At 50.9% G+C, this 4431-nt stretch overlaps 1 protein-coding gene across 1 annotated transcript; it reads right to left on the bottom strand.

Annotated features, from left to right (window-relative positions):
- Positions 1 to 1877: 1877 nt before the first annotated feature.
- CHCHD2 (coiled-coil-helix-coiled-coil-helix domain containing 2) lies at positions 1878 to 4425 on the bottom strand. Its single transcript, XM_009287286.2, has 4 exons — positions 4285 to 4425; positions 3531 to 3777; positions 2773 to 2935; positions 1878 to 2200 (listed from the first exon to the last, which is right to left on the bottom strand). Exons 1-4 carry the CDS (start codon positions 4332 to 4334, stop codon positions 2190 to 2192), a joined length of 471 nt encoding a protein of 156 aa, XP_009285561.1. The 5' UTR covers positions 4335 to 4425; the 3' UTR covers positions 1878 to 2189.
- Between the last annotated feature and the right edge of the window lie 6 nt (positions 4426 to 4431).

Below are 4431 nucleotides of genomic sequence, written 5' to 3'. Positions count from 1 at the left end.
TGGTTCGTGGTTCGCGTCTGAGCCGCTGGCGGGGGGGAGAGGAGCTGCCGGCTGCCCCGGTGGGGAACCGAAGAGCCGCGCGGCAGCGCGGATGGGGCGGGCGAAATGAGAGGGGAAGACTTGATGTGATTAGCAGGTAAACTTTGAGACATCACTGTGCTATAGAAGCCACGGGCCTTGTAACATCAGACTTACTGATTCAGCTCGTGGGTAATAAATTCAGTCTAGGAACAATCCTTCCCTAGTAGAGAAAATTAATAGGTTTGGGCCTGTAGGAGTTATTCTGATCCTGATCAGATTCTGATCTCGTCCCTGCTACAGTAAATCTTCTCCGCCCTGAGCGCTCAGTGATGGTGTGCAGCCAGGGGACCAATGCTAGCCTTGCAGGGAGTTGGGTTTTCCTGGATAATGGGGCAAAAAGCCCCGACATCTGTGGCAGAGAAGCACTGTATAATTATCCAAGGAGGTAGATGTGTGCTGCCCTACCTTTAGCATGTCCCCATTACTCTGTTACAAACAGCTTTCTTGGCTGGGGTGGGTGTGGGGGGGGGGGGGGGGGCCCTTGGCTCGCCCGGACCCCCGCCTGGCCGGGTCCCTCCTGCCGGCTTTTCTGCGAGGGCGTTGCTTTTCAACCACCGCGGGTTGCAGACCGGCTTACCGGCCGCGCTGTGCTTTTCCCAAAGGCTGAATGCATCTGCCTGCCTGCTCGTGAAGAGTATTTTAGGGGTGTCTGCTGGAAACTCAGCACCAGCCCAGTGCAGGCATTTCTGGCCCAAACTGTTCTTATTGCTTTTCATCGGGACGGTGAAACGCCTGTGAGGTGTGAGTTTGATCAGCAGAAGCAAAGCTTCTCGTGTCACCAGGAAAGGTAGTCGTGTCCTTGTCCCCCGTGTTTGAGGTAACCCTTCCCCATTTTGAATACTGATTTTATCTTTTCACTTCCAGGAACTGCAGATCAGAGATGAAGGCTTTTAGGAACAGGCAGAATACCCAACAGCATAAAAGCAGTTCAAGAAAAACAGGTCATGCTACGAAAGTATTTTTTACAGGAACTGCACTTTTCAGTGCAAGGTTATTCCCCGCTGCACTCCCCCCGTGAGAGTACACCTTCCCGGTACTCGCAATCCTCCCTTCGCTGTTTACAACACAGCTGAAGTGCAGGAGGGTGTTTACTCCGCAGGCTCCAGGGATTTTGGCAGGGCATGAGCTGTCTGCTCTCTCTGATGGAAAAACATTTTGCACTTCGCATCAGTAAATACTTTTCAAACGGAGATTTATTTTTTCCTTTATGTGGCAGCAGTAGCTTTGTCACTTGCCTAAGCCAGGTGCGAGGAGGAAAAGGCCCCACCACCCGCCGTCAGCTGACCCACCTTATGTCCACAACTCCTACCTCAAGATGGAGGAAGAAAAACCTACAGCCTCTGCTTCTGTTATTGGGAACTGCGAGTCTGATGCAAGACCGTTATCTTAGAAGCGTACAGCTGCTTGATAGTGCAGCTATAGTGTAGTGTAATGATAGTGTAATGGCCTCCCACAGAGATGCTCTCTGAGCAGAGGGAAGATATTTCTCAGAATCTCTTGAATCTGAATACAGAGCTTGTTTTTAGAAGTATGACAGGAAGCCGTTGGAGAGCTGAGTCCCACTGCATGCAGAACAGTGGAGTCAGACACAGCCTTCCTTGTCACTATGTATTTTAATCAGCTGTGGGGTTCAAATGCTCAAGCAGGAGATGTCTGGTAGCCACTGAACTACGGGTGTTCCTGAACTCCTGTAGCCATTGCTGGCAGCACAGCTGGCAGGCAGGCAGAAGCCTGCCAAAATCAGTTCTTGTCTGCTCACCCTTCAGACTGAACTCCAAAGTCCACTAAAGGAAGGTACTTCTAGAGAGAGAAGTTTATTTAGACACCATATCACTTACATTCAACACAACAATCAGCAAACCGGTTAACCCAAATTAGCTCATTTCTACTTTACTGTTCATTCTTCCATTTTGTGCTAAATTAATTTGCTGCTCTAAGTTGTATCACATCTGTAGCGGCTATGGCAAGAATCAAGCCACGAGGAGGACAAGAGTGTGAATATATGAACTAACAAGATATCGGACAGCTTTAGACTTTATTACTGAAGCTTTTTTTCATTCATAGGTCAGTTCTTGTAAGATGGTCTTCAGCAGCCTTGTTCTGAAGGCTTAGGCTAAACCTGTAAGGTAAGAAGTTATCACAGTTAATCGCACTAAGTTTTGAATCCCTGAACGGCAGGTGGTCTTCCTTGCTACAAGGCAGATGTATGTTAAGTGTGTTCCCTCTCCCCTCATCTATTTGCTGGGACTGCAGCAGTCCACCGGGACACCGGCATTCGGCAGCCTCCTTTCTCACAGGTCAGGATGGTTTGCCAGTTGTGCCAAACAGGCGCTTGCTACAGCAAACTACAGACCAGTTGTGCCAAACAGGCGCTTGCTACAGGCCAGCAATGCTACGCTGCTTCTCCAAGCCTGCTGCCACCACTCTCCCAAATGGTCAGCTTCGGTCCATGCACCAACACAAAACCTTCAGGAATTCATCCTCTCTTCACCCCATCACCTCCAGCTACATGTACAGGACCAAAACAGGAAGCCAAACAGAACAGCAACTTGCTTTAACTGACTTCAGTGTATGTGCACTGTATCAACCCCCATTCTTTACTGGATGGCTTGAAAAATACAGGACATTATTCCCACGGTAATTTTACCGATTAGCTCATTTAGTAGTTGCCTGGTAGCACTGTCTACTTACCATTAGCAAACCTGCACTGCTTCAGTACTTCACTGAAGCCCTCGCACAGCTTGAGGTCAGTCTGGTTCTGCGCACACTCCAGGAACTGTTTCATTTCATACTGGCAAGGAGCAAACTGTGATTGCTGCTGCTGCTGGTAGGCAGGCTGAGCTGCCTGGGGCTCCTGAAATGGCAGACACGTCCGTAAGCGCCCTTTCAACAGTTCCAACCTACGAAGCCACACCACCCCAGTACTGCTTGCTGTGTATTTCTTCCCTGTGTTTTAGTCAAAATGTTGTATTACTTTTTAAATGGAAAACAAATAGCGGGCTGAAGTACGAAACAGTTTCCAGCAGTGGCATGACACATTCTGAACAGTTTTGTAAGTTACAAACACTTAGGTAACTCTGGATAGCATCTGGGCAAGGTAACAGCATCATCTTAATGTCTGAGCAGCACAAAAAGGTCTTGCGATAGATCTTCCTGTCATCAGACCTGGAACACTAAGTCCTGTCTGAATCAGAGGGGTACTTGTAGAAAACAACACTAATACCCTACCACAAGCCCATAGCATTCAGGCATCTCTTTGAACTACTTTTAAGATGCTCATGGTGATTGTGGTAGTTACCTTGGAGACTGAGTCGCTACAGTTACCCCAGCTTTCTCAGCCATGATTTGTGTGATCTTTATGTCTATAGCAATTACATCAGCCTATACGTAACTGATGTCCCAAGTTAACTGCCCCTCATTAGTTGGTGTCCAGTTGTGCTTTCTCTTACCTGATAAGTAATATCAGGCCTCGCAGCTTCAGAGCTGCTTCCTCCACCAAATCCTCCTGTAAGCGCATGACCTATGGTATGCCCGACAGCAGAGCCTACAGCAACTCCAGCAGCAGTTGTAGCCATCTGTGCCATCAAACCGGGCTGCTTCGGTGCAGGAGCAGCCACAGCAGAAGCCGGTGCTGCTGCTGGGACAGGTGCCCGAGCAGCAGGTGCTGGTGACGCAGCTCTCATTTGTGGTGCCCGACTGCAAGGACATAAAGAGAAACCTCACATCACCACTGCAAACTCAAACCGGGCAGAGGCCACCTGGTTGCAGGGCACAAGCATTTGCAGTTCCTCCTTGTTATGCCCTCCACATTGATGGCAAGAACTCAATGTTCTGGTGAGCGATTTATGCACAACAGGTTAAAGTTTACGGGCTTCTTTTTGGCTGTATTTTAAAGACTAGCCGCACCCCCACACCCCAAAGGCCTGCGCTGTTTTGCGGGAAATGAGATATAACCTAAAAGGGGCTGATTAAATAGGTCCTGAACGCTCAGGTACTGGATGGCCGGTCCCTGCCGCCCAGTGAGCGCTGAGGAGCTCCACTTCCACCCCCGCAAAGCGCCGATCCCGCCACAACCGAGCTCAAAGCTGCCGGGCCAACTCCCCCCACCCCGGTGCGTCCCCAGCCCCGGAATGGCGGAAAGGCCTTCGCCGCCTGCGGCCTGGGCGGGGGAGGAGAGGAGGGAAGGGGCCCAGCGGCCCTCACCTGGCGGGAGGCGCCACGCGGGACGTGCGGCTCCGGCCGCCCCTCGGCATCACGGCGGATGAGGTTTGCTGAGGTGAGGTGAGGAGAAGGGAAACCGGCCTCGCGCCGACCGCCAGCCGCCGCCTCTGAAGGTCAACCGACCCCAGC

The sequence above is a fragment of the Aptenodytes forsteri genome, unplaced genomic scaffold (assembly GCF_000699145.1).
Source record: "Aptenodytes forsteri isolate BGI_AS27 unplaced genomic scaffold, ASM69914v1 Scaffold188, whole genome shotgun sequence".
NCBI lineage: Eukaryota > Metazoa > Chordata > Aves > Sphenisciformes > Spheniscidae > Aptenodytes > Aptenodytes forsteri.
Note: the sequence above shows the minus strand (reverse complement) of the source record. Positions and strands in the feature narration are given on the sequence as shown.

Coding starts and splice junctions, on each gene's coding strand:
- CHCHD2 (XM_009287286.2), bottom strand. CDS start 4,334: ATGCCGAGGGGCGGCCGGAGCCGCACGTCCCGCGTGGCGCCTCCCGCC. Junction 3,778..4,284: donor CGCGTGGCGCCTCCCGCCAG/GTGAGGGCCGCT, acceptor ATGTCCTTGCAG/TCGGGCACCACAAATGAGAG. Junction 2,936..3,530: donor GGCCTGATATTACTTATCAG/GTAAGAGAAAGC, acceptor CTGCCATTTCAG/GAGCCCCAGGCAGCTCAGCC.